We start from the raw sequence: 14393 nt of genomic DNA on the forward strand, positions 1-14393 counted from the left end.
GTAGAATTTATGAAGAAAATTTAAATTACATGTTTAATTCACCTAGTTCCAAACAAAAAGTATTTTTATTGGGAAAAAATTCTTTAATTCTTAAGTTTATATCAGTTATTTTTTGATTGCATATAACTAATGGATTATATTTTTGTCCCATTTACAGAACCCCCAGGATCTTCAAAACACTGAAGTGCCAATTGCAACAACAGCTAAACTAGTAAATAAAGTAATTGAGCTTTTACCAGAAAAACACGGGCAGTATAGTCTAGCCTTACACCTCATTGAAGCTGTGGAAGCCATATCCATTCCTTCTTTGTGACACTTATCTACTGAAAATAGTCTAAAATTGTGTGACTATAACATGAATTACTGCATGGTTATTTTACATAGTAAGATCTGAAATTTTATGGAATATGTTGGGGGTTTTTTGGTAAAATAAATAAAAATATATATTACTTTTAAAAAGTGCAATCCTGGTTAAATCCCACTTCTTTGGTTAATACTGAAGATAAAATACAAATATTATAGTAATACAGATGTTTTACTGTTTATTTTTAATTCAAATGCATAAGTAGCTTTATTGTTAAACTTTGCTATTTAAAATTGGTTTTAATTTACAGGTTATGTTCTTATTATTAATAAGATTCTATATTTCATACCTAAAAAGTTATTGTGATTAAATGTGTTCATGTATACTCCCCATCAGCAAACTTAGAGAAAGCTCCCACTTTCCCTTATGAAATGTTTAGGAAATATGTTCCTTATCATGCTTAATCCCATAGTAGCTGCACCTGGGAGTTCTGGGTGCTGACAGGTTCCTTTCCCAAAGGTGCTGCTGATTCCATCAGAGGAGGAAGAATGGATGGGTTCAGGATCATCAGTAGGGACCCTCGATAGAACCCTTAACCTGTTGTAATTGCCAAAATTGATAATCTGACATGCTAACAATGCAACAAAATCAGTTACAATGTAAATTAAGATTTGCTTTTTGCCAAGTTGCAAAGTTGTGTCCACATCAGGTAATTGTAAAAAATGTATTATCTTGTAAAACATATATATATATAAAGAGGGGAAGATACTAAAAATTTTAAGTCCAACTTTATTTTTCCTACAAGTGTTTAGAAATATCTGCTTCTGGGATTTGGTAATGTTATCTGTCCTTGGGAACATTACAGAAAAAAAAATGCATAGTGATATTACAGCTTTAGCAAACCTACCTCACAGATGGGTTGAGAGGATAAAATACAATGAATTTTGTACCCTATAGTGCCTAGAGCAGTCCAAGTGCTAAATAAATATTTACTAATTAAGACCAAACTAACCAAAAGTCTGTAAAAAGTGCTTTGAGCTCTACAGATACCAAGAATTTATTATGGTATGTCTTTGGAATGTAGCTTTATAGTACAATTGTTGATATCTGTCATGGATTACAGTTGTTATTCATAGTGACTCATTGTGTACAGAAGTTTGTTTCTTCACTCCCTTGTAAGAAGCCAACTCTAGCATTGTGCAAAGTTGAGAAGAATGGCCTTCAGGGATATAAAGAAAAAAAGACCTGGTGTTTTGAGAATATTCTAGTGTGAATTATTTTTCACTAAGGATCACATCCAAATAAGAACTTAACTAGATTAAAAATAATGGTTTAAGTGACTATCAATTTTCAGATCTTGAAAGAAAAGGGCTTTAAGATGTGATGTTTGGGGCGTGTCTTGTGAGCCGAGGTGCATGTTGTACAGAGTAACAGCACTGGAGAGGGCCTGAAGCTAGTCCAGCCTCTCAGCCTCTGCTTGGATCTCCACACCCCAGGTAGTCACATTCTAGGATTCCTATGAATACATCTAGCTTTATATAATCACCTGTAACATGTATTCTACAACATTAGTTTTTCCTGAGATTGTTTTTGAAATACTTAGAAAGTAATATGAATTTAGAAGTTTGGTTAAAGAAACTTGGAGTTAAAGGCATTTTAAAAATTGAAATCCTCTCAATTCCATTATCACTTTTTGGAGGGGTACTGAGGTTACATATCAAGTATGAGACTTGCTGAGAAGCAGCAGCTGAAATATGGCTCACAGAACCTTAACACAAATCACTGAGTTTCTAATTAGATTTATCATCTGAAAATTTAAAATTCGTAGATTTTTCAAATTTAGTTTTATGGTTAAAAGCAGTTAAATATTTTACTACTTAATTAAGGGCTTTTAAAATAAATCTGATAATAAAGAAAAATAAGTACCTATGTATACATTCTGTAACAACAAAAAGCCACAAAAAGAGGAATGAGATTTTATGTAGAATGGGTGATTAACTAAAAACAAAGGTTTGGTGACCATCACTGTAATTACTGGTAAGCTAATAACTGGTAGTGTCCTCCTAGATATACCCCTCCACTTTTCCTTATTACATACACATTTTTTTACCTTGTTAAATTAATTCTATTGTATATTGTTAAAGAGAACACAGGTGTTCAAAAATCATAACTTCTATATTACAGATTGTGTTTTTAGATGTAGAACTAGAGAGGCCAGGATATATGTAGATAAAGGGGTTCAAAATGTGTCATACTTTTACAGAAAGAAAAGTTTCACCCTTGTTATAAAAATTCATCTAAGGTCAAAGTAAACACTAACATTTACATTGCTTTTTTTAAAAAATCAATTACAACTTAAAATAATAGAAAACATTCAATAATCCTAAGATTACACTAATATAACATTCACCTAGAAGTTCCTGTGGTCCATTTCATTTGTAAAAGAAGATATTTTGACAGTACACTATAGCAACAGTAAAAGCCCCCTCTCACCGTAACAAGAATGGGTTTGCTGGGCTCTTAAGACTTCTGCTCAATAGATTAGCCATCCTTAGACTTTAATCCAATACTGGATTGTTTATAAAATGCTCTTATTTATCTATTGTAAGGTAAGTAATGAAATTCTGTATATACTGCTGTTTTTCTGTATTCATTATTGTGAACTTGTGTATATTAATGAAATAAATCCTCCGCTTTCAAGTTGTTTTCTTAATATTCATAAATGTAAGTTTTGGTTGGTTTGTTTAGTGGTATTAAGACATTTCGTCCCTTCTTGAATAATAAACTTAGTGATGTTTTTCTTTCCAATCCAAATCAAAAAGCAAGCCATTTTTAAAAACTCCCATTTTGGGTAGTGGACAGAATGATGCTTTTTAACTCTTAGGGGAAATACACCTCTGCTGATCCCTTTCAAAACCACATTTTGTCATTTGATATTCACAATTTCTGCACCAACATTAGTCAGTATTTTCCAGAATGCCTTTATTTTCAGACATCATAGAACTTAAATACTGAGTCAAAAAGATTTTCATAAAATATAAAACATTCTGCTCAGCCATGTTTGAAGGCAAGTATATTCTGAATAAGTCCATTATGTATATGTGTGTACATATATATGCAATTGTATTTCCACATGTATATATACATTATTCTTTAGTTACAGGAAATACTATTCACAATTCTGATTTTGACACTCATCCTTCACCATTTACTCCCACTCCTTACTTTTAAACCTCAGATTTCTTTGCAGAATTGTAAATAATTCATGTAAATTCTCAGTACTGTCATGAGGATTCTTGCTCAGCTAGTGATGTCACAGCACTACTTTCCACCAACAACTTCTGCACATCGGGGACAGAGTGTATCAGAAGATTCTGCTGTGTACTTCCAACAACGAGGACACTTTTCTTTGGTAGTTGGCATGACAATTACTTTATATGAAGACTCTTCCCGAATATCACCACCTATGAAAAAGAAAATATGAAAAGTATTTCTGACATTCAACTTGTGTAACTATTTCCCATTTGGTTTAGCAGGCACAGTTTTTCCAAAGCTTACTCTTATCCTAAGTAATAGCTGGTCAGGTTTTGCCCCATTATATAAATACCAAGATGATGGGATCACACAACTTGATGACTATAGAGAACTGAGGAATCTGCCTGTCTATGGGAACTGAGTTCTCTCCCTACTCAGGTAGAACAGGCTTTCTACCTCTTAATCCTGATAGGATTCTGATCAGTAACACTGCATCTCCATTTCAACATGGGCACTGAGGATTTTTAAAAGCAATATTATAGTGACAACTGCAGTGCCTCCAAATTTCTTGGCTTAGAGAAAATTTTCTCTACTATTAAGACCTCAGACTGATCAAAAAAATAAATTACTTTCTAATTGTTGTGCAAAGAATGTATCTTAACATTTTGAAAAGCAAATTGAGTCACAATTTTTACTACATGTACACTGCTGCCAAGCCTCAAATTTGAACCAACATCTATAGATTAGCCTCCCATCTCCTGCTGGTACCTAAAAGCTATTACAAAAAACACAAGCAGCATTACCTTTCCTAAAATATCCATTTGTTATTCTTTGTTAATGCCACTCTACTTCCATTTCCATTAATGAAGGTGAACCAGGTTGACACAAAAGTGCCTATGAAACAAATATCTACAAAATGCTTGAGATGCTTGTGTAAGAATGAGTTTAATTAAACTTTAAACCTTATTAAGAATGGCTAAGGGCTGGGGGTATAGCTCAGTTGGTAGAGTGCTTGCCTCACATGCACAAGTCCATGGGTTCAAGCCCAGCACCACACACACAAAAAAATGGCTAAACAGCAATGGCACAGGCCTATAATTCCAGCTACTCAGAAGGCGGAGGCAGGAGGATTACAAGTTGAAGGCCAGTCTGGGCAATTTAGCAAAACCCCATCTTAAGAATGGCTAAATATTAATTTGGGGCACACAGAAGAGGAAATTTGAATCAACACTGGGGAAGGGTAGGCAGTAGTATGGTACTATGTATTAAAGGGCAGGGACATAAAAGGGAAATGGAAGCAAGTTAGAGTAACTGCACAATAAAAGTTAAAAGAGAAGTAAATCTCTTGTCCTGTATCCCTAGCCTTCAATTCTCAAGATCAGGTAGAATATTTGAGTGTTGGCTTAGGTATGTGGCAAATGTTTATATCATTTCCAGAGAGATGTATTCCAGGCATATATCTGCTTTTAGAAAAGTCTAGTCCACTGTAGAGTTGAAGATGACCTATAATTTATAATTAGTAATTTCTGAAGATGCCACATAATTTATAATTAGTCATTTCTCAAGATGCCACTTGCTACTCTCACCTCCTTACCTTCTAAATTGATTAGGAATGTCCCTTTAAGCTCAATTACATCCGCAGTTCTCTCTCGTGGTTCCTGAGCCAGTAAAGTTGACTGGGAAGCCATCATTAGCTCATTCAACTGAGAGGTACTGGAGGTCTCCTCAGCTTGCAGCATCTGGAAGTAAGCATGTGAAAGTTACTGCTAAATTTTTAGCATGAACTGAGGTTATAAAAACAGATGCCATAAGTTCTTGGGGACAGAGAGGCATACCTTGATACCATTACACCCTGAGCTAATACTATTAAATACATCACTTCTTACTGGCATGAAAGGATTTAATTGAAATTTTTATCAACAGTATTGAGAACATTGTGCTTTTGCTTCATTTTCCAAGAATCTCAGTGTCTCATACACAGAAGAACAACAACAACAACAAAAAAAACAAACATATGTGGTGGGGCTGGGATTGTGGCTCAGTGGTAGAGTAACTGCCTAGCATGTGTGAGGCACTGGGTTCGATTCTTAGCACTGCATATAAATAAATAAAGGTTCACTAACAGCTATATATTTGTATATGTGTGTGTGTATAAACCTATATGGTGTTTACTAGCCCTATTTCATAAATGAGGAAATGGGCAAAGGAGGTTAATTTGCCCAAGTTTCTCAATCATTATGTGGTATAGCTCAAGCCCAGGTCTTGTGAGCCTTAAAGACCATGATGTTTTGCCTGTATCCTGTTTCTTATACTGGAAGAGGGGTTCAGTTAGTATCTACACAAAAGTGCTTTTAGCAATATAGACTAATGATGGCAATCTGGATAACACATAGAAGTACACTGAATCTGGCTGTCTAATCAACATTTTTACATTTTTCACTGTAACTTTGATCTTCAAAATGAATTTGTGAGCTAATATAAATATTCCTTTAAAAATGTTCATAAGAAAACAGGAAACTCAAAATTTGGTTTTAACAAGTTCATGAAATTAGTAACTGAAAAAAAACAGCATGCCATTTGATAGCTACTTGGTGTGATTCCTAAAACAATTTATGTTTTTGAAAATCCCAAAGCACTTTTTTTCCAAGTATAAATGATCCCAAACAAATTTTATTCTTTTCAACTTATTGCAAGAACTGAAGTCAAAGGAGACAGTATACAGGGGGAAAAAGCCCAGAACTAGGCTGTGCAAACTTGACTAGATTCTTAATTTCCTTTTGTGTACAATGAAGCAGTCAGAACTTACGAACTTTTAAACACATGAACATCTTATCCTTATTCTTTGTTACCAACAATTTCATATCCTACTAGCTATTTTAAGGCTAAATTCTTAATCACTTGAATTACATTTATATTTTTAAATTAAGCTTACCAACCAAAGAGATTTTCTTCTTTTTTTTAGAAAACTACTACCAATAAAATCTTATATATATTCATTACCAATTTTCAAGCATTTAGACTAGAGAAAAATCTCAAGTCAATGTGTTAGACTTAATATATCGCTAATCAGGACAATCAACTCCTACAAATCCCAAGGCCCTTCTGGAAATAAAAATAGAATTAATACTTTGAGACATACATGATAATGTGCTGGAACAAATGTTCCAGATGTTCATTGGAAACTCATGTTTGGATTTGTTTTGAATCTAGTCCAGATGGACAAAACTCAAAAAAACAGGCCCTTATAACAAAATTCCCAATTTTGTATGTATTCTAACACTACGGTCACATATTTATATATCAGCCCTTAGGGTTTTCATTTCAAATAACTTTAAAAGACCTTCCCTGTCCCTGTAAAGTGATATGCACATGTTACAGGTGCAGAGTATATAATTTTAGATGATAAAGGAAAGGACACAGATGCAGAAAACAGAATCAGTGATAAGATCAGGATTAGAAGACTAAAATCATAATATCTAAATTAGCAAAAAACTTTGCTTAGACTTTTAAAACAAACTGCAGGTGAAGATGTACAATATTAAGAACATTTCAAACTGTTGCATACCTCTATTATTTCAAAAAGCAGGCCTGGCTCTATCACAATGATAACCTCATACTCGGCAGCATTTTTGCCAGGGATGCTTCCAAGAAATGAATCTCTCATTGCACAGGCACTCTCCACTGCCTCTACCAGCCCAGGCTTCTTCCAGATAGAGCTTGTGCTAATCCATCCTGTGCGAAAAACACTCCTGGGTTCTTTAAAAAAAAGAGAGGGATGGTAAACTGACTTACATATATCCTAAAGTGTTCATAGAGCCCTAACCATTAAATATTTACCAATTAGTGGGAAATAAGAATTGTTATTTACGGTAAATATATAATAAAATATGGAGCCAATCTATTTGCAAAACATTCGTATCAGCAATGGGAAATATGTTACATTTAATCAAAAGATAAACTATATAGGAAGATCTCCAAAAAAAAAAAGGATGCTTAGAAAAAATAAGAAAAATCCCAATATTAATAGCTCATCTATAAGATTATGAATGGCTTTTCCCTTTCTAAACAGTTTCTAATTTTCTTGAAATTAAGAAGGGTTTGTTTGATATACTTAGATGCTCCATTGTTTGGGGCATAGGTATTTATGATTGTTATGTCTTGTTGTATGTTTCTTTTCCCTTAAGCAGTATGAAATGTCCTTCTTTATCTCTTCTGACTAACTCTGGCTTGAATTCTACTTTATCTGATATGAGGACGGAAACCCTGCTTGTTTATGTGGCCCATGTGAGTGATATGTTCTTTCCCATCCTTTCACTTTCAGTCTGTGGATATCTTTTCCTATGAGATGAGTCTCTTGAAGGCAGTATATTGTTGGATATTTTTTTAATCCAATCTGTCCCTCTATGTCTTTTAATTGATGAGTTTAGGCCAATAACATTCAGGGTTATTATTGAGCATGGTTTGTATTCCCAGTCATTTTTGTTTATTTTTGGTTTTCAACTAGACTTGGTTTTTTCTTTGATAGGTTTTTCCTTGAGTATAGTTCTTCCCTTTGCTGATTTTCAATGTTGTTTTTCATTTCCTCCTCACAGACTACTTTGTCAAGAATATTCTGTAGTGTAGGCTTTCTCATTGTAAATTCTTTTAATTTATGTTTACCATGGAAGGTTTTTATTTCATCATCTAATCTTAAGCTTAATTTTGCTGGATATAAAATTCTTGGTTGGCATCCATTTTATTTCAGGGCTTGGTATATGTTGTTCCAGGATCTCACAGCTTTGATGGTCTGGGTTGAGAAATCTGCTGACATCTGAATTGGTTTCCTCCTATACATAATCTGAAACTTTTCTCTTACAGCTTTTAAAATTCTATCCTTATTCTGTATGCTACTTCATGAGAATCTGTTGTAACTTTAAACATTTGGTGTCCTGTAAGCCTCTGTATTTGATTTTCCAATTCATTCTTCATGTTTGAGAAATTTTCTGATATTATGTCATTGGCTTGTATCTCTGTGCCTTCCTCTATCCCAATAATTCTTAGATTTGGTCTTTTCATGTTATCCCATTATTCTTGGCAGTTCTGTTAATGGGTTCTCACCATCTTCACTGTGTGACCAACTTCATTTTCAACATTATATATTTTGTCTTAATTGCCTGAGATTCTGTCTTCAAGTGATCTAGTCTGTTGGTGATGCTTTCTACTGAATTTTTTATTTGGTTTATTATTTCCTTCATTTCACTTTCTGTTTGTTTTTTTTTTTTCCCTGAGAGTCTCTAACTCTTTCTTGAAATAATCTTTTGCTACCTGTATTTCCTCTCTTATCATCTCAATGTTGGAGTGGTCAACTGTTGCCTGTAATTGTTCTCTTAATTAAGCTTACTACATTCAGAAGAAAAGAACTATCATAAAAGTATTCACTAAAAGGCATTACATTTTAATAAAACTTAACATATATTATGGAACATTTATGAACATACTTAAGAAAGAATGATTTCTCAAAGGCCATTCTGAAATCATCCTACTCCTCTGGAAACAGGTGCAGAAACTACTACATGACCAAGACACATCATGTCACAAAGTATCATCACTATAGAAGAGTGAGTGAGGGCCCTTATAAGGAGGAGATAAAATCAGAAGTTGCACCCTCACTTTCTCATTTGGTGAGCAAATTAAGTGCTGTTTACCTTTAAGGTATGGTATGTGCTGGAAGACCTCTTCAGCCAAGTGAGGAAGAATAGGAGCAAAAGAACGAACCATCACATCCAGAATTTCATCTAATACAGTCTGACAAGAGCGTCGTTTGGGATCGTTTTCATTTTCACAATAAAGCCTGAAGGAGAATAACTTACTTGGCAACTGACACCAATTTATACATTATGATCACCAAGACAGGATCTACCTGCCTCAGGTTGAGTTTATTCCTACAATAGCTGATCTTGTGGCTCTAGTCATCTTATAATCAAAGACTGTTTTCATATAATTTTTGATAACTTGTTATCTATTCCACTTTTCACTTTCCAGATGTATCCAACTTAACAAAATCACCCATGCTCTGTTCAATTCTGGTTTTCAGGTAGAAGACAGCTAGAATCTAAACTGTTGTGTTAAAAGATAGTCAGTTAGCTATTGATATTTAAAATGTTACTCCCCACCCCCCTGCAATGTATGAGTTACTTTCCCTATGTAGAAAGTGCTGAGGTGCTGATTGGGGCTGGTACCTCATACTGGACTGATACTAAAGATAACGCCTCCACTTGCACATCAGATCCATGAATGAAAGCTTAGCATCAAGCCCTCCTTGAAAGAGTGCCACTGACATTGTACAATGTTAGTATATAATTGCTCCTATATTTCTCTCTCTCCATACTCATGATTTGCAAGTCTGAGAACAAGCACTAACTCACGTAAGCACCAATCACTTAATGAACATCTACTTTATCACAGCACTAACCACATTACCCATATTTCATCCTTATAACCACATTAGGAGGTAAGGAAATACCATCCCCTTTTTATAGATGAATTGAGATCATCCTATAGGCTTCCCCAAATCATAAAGTGCGTAAGTGGCAAGGCACAAACTGATAATCAGGCTTAACTCTAGAGCCCAATCCCCATAACTGCACAATGTTGCCCATCTCAATCATCACTGTATTCCAACATTTGCCAAGCACAGATCAGGCACTCAAGAAACATCTGTTGAGTGTTTTCATATTGTGTCATACATACCTATCCTTGATTATGCTGAAATAAAAGTTGGAGAGTTCTCTAGTATAAAATGCTTTTAATAGTCGAACAACTTTTCCAAAATCATATTGTTTGTATGAGTCGTTAATCTAGAGGACAAAGTCAAAATAAATTCAGAAGCTGGGGTAACAAGTGAAAATGGAAGTCATTATAAGCAAAATATGTTCCTTCAAAAATATGCCTCAAAGGTAGACAAAAAACAGACAATAAAGCAAGAACTCCTGATAATCTTCCAAACATCCTTTTTGGACAACAAATTTGATTACACTTAGAAAATACCCACTGTTCTACTCTGGAAACTACAAAATAATACTCCTCAAGAACAGGATCAGGCCAGGCACAGTGGCACACACCTGTAATCCTAGCAGCTGGGAAGGCTGAGGTAGGAGGATCCCAAGTTCAAATCCAGCCTCAGCAACTTAATGAGGCCCTAAGCAACTCAGTGAGACCCTGTCTCTAAATAAAATACAAAAAGGAACTGGGGATGTGGCTCAGTGGTTAAGTGCCCCTGGGTTCATTCTCTGGTACCAAAAACAAAACAAAACAAATCCCACCAGGATCAAGGTTTTCCTTTATTTATTTATTTTTTGTGGTGCAGGGGATCAAACCTAGCAACCTGTTAGGCAAGCACCCTATCAGCCCTCAAGTTTTTTTGTTTTTTGGGGTTTTTTTTTGGTACTGAGGATTGAATTCAGGGGCACTCAATCACTGAGCCACATCTCCAGCCCTATTTTGCATTTTATTTAGAGACAGGATCTCACTAAATTGTGTAGCACCTCACCATTGCTGAGACTGGTTTGAACTTGTAATCCTCCTGTCTCAGTCTCCTGAGTGGCTGGGATTACAGGCGTGCGCCGTAGTGTCCAGCTAGCCCTCAAGTTTTAAGTGATAAAATCATGCCATTTTTTTTAAAATAGCATAAAATAGAACATCAGCACCATAGTTAGTTAATGTTCCCTCATTTATGTTTCAATTATTTTTGGTTTGAGCAAAGAAGCTAGTGTGTGTGCCTCTGACTTGGGGCACATTGAAGCATATAAATTCCAATTTTAAGAAAATAAATTATTTGTGTATGTGTGTGCATGTGTGTAAATGAGCAAATGTCTTAGGGGACATAAGAGTAGTCACCTCAGTTATTTCTGTCCAGTACGATGAGGTGCCTACCTCCAGATAAAATATAACTCTCTTCCTTCTTGTTGGAGAAACAGAGCTGATCTTTTCCTCTTGAGAGAAGTCTGGTCTACAGGGAAGCCTGGACCTGCCTACTGTTTCCACCAGGTACTCTGAAGTCTTTTAAGACTCCAGGAAAAGATATTAGAATACCTCATATCTACAGGCACCTAGGAATGTACAGGATTCAGCAAGTATAGCTTTTCTCAAGAGGCTCTCATTACTATTTCTAGCAAGGTTTCTTCCACTTAAATGAAAACAATTTTTTAACACACAATAGTGCTAAAATTTCCATTTCCCAAAAATCTTATTAATTAACACATACCTTGCTTGCTAAATCCTGCAGTAAATGCAGCATATACTGGTCTATGACATACATTTGGTTGACAGGGACAGAATCCGTTTTGGGGTTGAAGCCAGCCATGTTTCCCAAAAGAAAGCGAAGTGTATTCCTAAGCTATTCATAATGAGAAAATGTACACAGTTAAAAAAAAAATTATGAACCCTTCATTTTCACCAAAAAATCATTTTATAAATCTATAATTTGCATACAACTTTGACACTTCCTTTAAGGGAAAATTTTAAAAAATTATATCATTCCTAAAAAAGGCTATGAAAGTACAAAATCTCATTCCAATAGCCCAGTTACAGAAACAATCATAGGATTTTATGCCTAATGACTAAATTTTTATTTTTACATCTTTAGAGAAAATCAACTTTTAATACCATAGTTTATTCACACGTAAAGGTGAGCACATGTTTTTTCACCTAATTCACAGGTAAAGATGAAGATAAATAAAATAAATGTGAAAAGTCATTAAATATAAGAACAGTATACAAAATAAAATTTATATCAGATTATGCTTTTTCACATAGTAAATTAACAAAGTATAAAAAGACTTTATATGTAAAATTTTTAACATTACTATTATTGTTTTTAAATAAATTAACACAGGGTATTTTAAAATGCGTGGAACATGTGAACCATTTTCATTCAGTTCTGCAATGTCAAAAAAAAGTGCCTCATTCTTTACAATGATTTAGTTTTCACTCAGAAATAGGAAGAATAACGGCTCTAACCTTATTAATATCATCTCTAGCAGCATTGAGAGCAGATGGACCAATTGTCACTTCAGTGAAGACATTGGACTCAGCCACCCACCAGCGAAGAACATCAGCACCATAGGGAGGCTCTTTGCTTTGATCCTTTTCATTGAGAAAAGATACAATCAGAATGGCTTTCAATTCCTATTAGTTGAATAAATGCTTTACATAAAACTCTTATTCAGAACCATGTTTGAGCACAATGTAAGTATAAAGTATACCAGCACTGAAATGAAATACAAGCTAACAATTTCCAATCAGACTACATCCAAAAACAACAAAGCCAGCCATAGTGGTTACTGTAACCTTAGTAGCCTAGGAGGCTGAGGCAGGAGGATCACAAACTCAAGACCAGCCTAAATAATCTGGTGAGGCTCTATCTCAAAATAATAATAATTTTTAAAAAAAGAGCTGGAGAGTGGTAGAGCACACCTAGGTTCAATCCCCTGTACCAATCAAGTATTCAATAAATAATTAAAAATAGAAAAGAGGAGATAGTACTCTGTGGTCTTGTTCAATGCATAGCTGGGAATACCTAGTATACTCCTAATCATCTACAATAGTTGGCACAAAGCAGTGTGGGCAGTGGGGTGGTCCTTGATGGGGAAGGAAAGAGGAAGGGGTGCTTTCCCTTTCACTATTCCCTAGGAACTCTGTACATAAAGCAATGAATGTAGGGATGGCAGTAAAAAGCCACAGGAGCAAGACAACAGATAAAAGTTTTCTATTAAGAAAGCAACTCTAAAAAAATCCCCAAATTATCAGCAACCCCAGACCTAACATCTTGCTGTAAAGTTAAGGTATATAACTTCAAGAATAAATGTAATGTGAGTTGAGAAGTTGTGATCTTTTTGTCCTTCTGATTTCCACTTAATTATAAAATAACAGGTTACACATACTGTAAGCTCAAGTGATAAAAGGAATAATATTACTCAGGACCTAACACTGGAGATTCAGACCTGAAATGTGTCAAAAGGAACATAGTTCCAGCTCTTTCTTTTTTCTTTAAAATCATGTATTACTTAAGATTTTAGATTTACAACATGGTCAAACATCATCTATTTTTTTTTTAAGAGATGGAGAGTTGTAATGTTGCAGATGGCCTCAAATTCCTGGACTCAAGTACTCCTCCTACTGCTCCTTCAGTGACAGGACTGCAGGCTACAGGTGTGTACAACATACCCATCACATCCTGGGTTTTTGTTGTTTCTTTTTAAATTTTCTTTTTATACTGAAGTGACCATATTTAAAAGTTTTTTTTGTTGTTGTTGTTTGTTTTTTACATTGAAATTTAAAAACAACCTGGCCCTGGAGTGCCCACTCTTAAGGACTTGGACCAATAATTTAAGAGCCTTAAAACAAAAATAAAATATATTTTAGGGAAACACTTACTTGTCCTCCATTGATGACAATATCAGGATCAATAACATTCCCAAGAGACTTAGACATCTTTTCTCCCTTTTCTCCAAGGGTAAATCCATGAACAACCACTGACCTAAGGAGACAAATCAGTTTAATTGAGCATTTTAGTTTAGCATAAAAATAGTGGATAACAGTTTTTCTCAATAGCCTAATGCTTGGCAATTTATGCATCATGACTGTTAAAAGTAAGCTCTTTAACTAAACACAGAAAAACTTTTTAATGTTTTTGTTCATTAAATAAATTTTTCCTGATTTCTGATATGCACTGACTTTGATCACTGAAATAAACCAAGAAAAAGCATGGCTTAAAAGAGCAGATTTAAAAACAAAACAAAAACAGATTATCACCTCAAAATGACTTTCAAAAAGACTACTTGAGAAAACCCGTATC

The 14393-nt window shown here is 34.6% G+C and overlaps 2 protein-coding genes across 3 annotated transcripts in view; one reads left to right on the forward strand and one right to left on the reverse strand.

The window, feature by feature from the left end:
• The window catches only part of Rab3gap2 (RAB3 GTPase activating non-catalytic protein subunit 2), an 80115-nt gene extending 77111 nt beyond the window's left edge, over nucleotides 1-3004 (forward strand). For both annotated transcript variants that reach the window (XM_015483627.2, XM_048809341.1), the window contains exon 34: nucleotides 158-3004. In XM_015483627.2, the coding sequence (XP_015339113.1) occupies nucleotides 158-313 (156 nt within the window). In that variant the 3' untranslated portion in view covers nucleotides 314-3004. The remainder of the gene's footprint in view (nucleotides 1-157) is intronic.
• A 267-nt stretch (nucleotides 3005-3271) lies between these two features.
• The window catches only part of Iars2 (isoleucyl-tRNA synthetase 2, mitochondrial), a 55968-nt gene continuing 44846 nt past the window's right edge, over nucleotides 3272-14393 (reverse strand). Inside the window, exons 16-23 of the mRNA XM_015483628.2 lie at nucleotides 13973-14075; nucleotides 12557-12682; nucleotides 11802-11933; nucleotides 10289-10395; nucleotides 9244-9389; nucleotides 7125-7315; nucleotides 5154-5298; nucleotides 3272-3768 (exon numbers count right to left, since the gene is read on the reverse strand). Of these exons, the coding sequence (XP_015339114.1) occupies nucleotides 3626-3768; nucleotides 5154-5298; nucleotides 7125-7315; nucleotides 9244-9389; nucleotides 10289-10395; nucleotides 11802-11933; nucleotides 12557-12682; nucleotides 13973-14075 (1093 nt within the window). The 3' untranslated portion in view covers nucleotides 3272-3625. The remainder of the gene's footprint in view (nucleotides 3769-5153; nucleotides 5299-7124; nucleotides 7316-9243; nucleotides 9390-10288; nucleotides 10396-11801; nucleotides 11934-12556; nucleotides 12683-13972; nucleotides 14076-14393) is intronic.

This window comes from Marmota marmota, unplaced genomic scaffold, assembly GCF_001458135.2.
Source record: "Marmota marmota marmota unplaced genomic scaffold, marMar, whole genome shotgun sequence".
NCBI classification, from domain to species: Eukaryota; Metazoa; Chordata; class Mammalia; order Rodentia; family Sciuridae; genus Marmota; species Marmota marmota.